Genomic DNA, 977 nt, shown 5'->3' with positions numbered 1-977 from the left:
TCCCCCTGACACCCAGCCATGGCCCAGTAAGATGGGTGCCCGAGGTGGTACCTGGGCAGTGGACCCAGCTGTGCTGCCCCCGCCCCAACCAGAAGCCGCTCTAGCCCATGGTGGTCGTCTGGGCGAGACAGGCTGGTGGGCTAGGCACTGTTTGGTCTACAGCAGGTGTAGGCAGCATCTCCCTGACCCCTGCCTCCCAGGAAGCCACCACCCTGGGCCCTACTCATCAGCAAGGACAGCGAGCAGGGCTGAGCTGGGGGTGCAAGGCACTGCGTGGGCTGCTACGGCCCGCCACCTCCATCACATGCACCTCTGCACCCCCTGCTGCCTGACTCAGGAGGGGGGGGGTCCTGTGCTTCCTTCACTCCAGACCCACGGTGCTGACCCAGTGCACCCACCTGGTCCTCTAGTGCGGACCTGGCCACAGGGCTCCTGTGGGCCCACGCTGATCCCGCCCTGGTCCCTTCATAAAGAACTCTTGAGCACATGCAGCCCAGGGGAGCCAGGAGGCTCCAGTGTGCTGTGTCCATCTGCCTCCCTCCAGCCCCTTCCGAGACACTGCGCATCATGCCCCCCTCCACCCCCACTGGCAGGAGGAACAGACAGGGAGACCACACACAGAGCTCGTTGTTTATAAATCTCTGCCTGGCTCATCGGTCTGTTTGTCCATGTATATATCTGTATATCTCTATGGAAGGGGAAAGGGGGACTCGTGTAAAAATCCAAAATACAATTCTATGAACACCTGCATCCTGGTCAGTCTGAGTGTGGCCGTGAAGCCCAGGTGAGCTGTGGCTCACAGGGCTAGGCCCTCGGTGCTGGCCGGGGGCCACGCCCCACCCCCTCTCCCCCCCTCCGCCAGCCAGGGGACCAGGCTCCCGGACACCAGGCCTGCCCAAGGCCTGCTCTCCTCCTGGGGCTTCTACGAGACAGTGGGGTCCTTGGCTTTGGGGGGTTCTGAGCCCGTCAGCAGGGAG

General features: G+C 63.2%; 1 protein-coding gene across 1 annotated transcript in view; it reads right to left on the bottom strand.

Moving 5' to 3' along the window:
• Positions 1–100: 100 nt before the first annotated feature.
• Positions 101–977, bottom strand: part of HSF1 (heat shock transcription factor 1) — a 20,494-nt gene continuing 19,617 nt past the window's right edge. Inside the window, exon 6 of the mRNA XM_010844216.1 lies at positions 101–118. Coding sequence (XP_010842518.1) covers positions 101–118 — 18 coding nt within the window. The remainder of the gene's footprint in view (positions 119–977) is intronic.

The sequence above is a fragment of the Bison bison genome, unplaced genomic scaffold (genome assembly GCF_000754665.1).
Source record: "Bison bison bison isolate TAMUID 2011002044 unplaced genomic scaffold, Bison_UMD1.0 scf7180017847889, whole genome shotgun sequence".
Taxonomy (NCBI): domain Eukaryota; kingdom Metazoa; phylum Chordata; class Mammalia; order Artiodactyla; family Bovidae; genus Bison; species Bison bison.
Note: the sequence above shows the minus strand (reverse complement) of the source record. Positions and strands in the feature narration are given on the sequence as shown.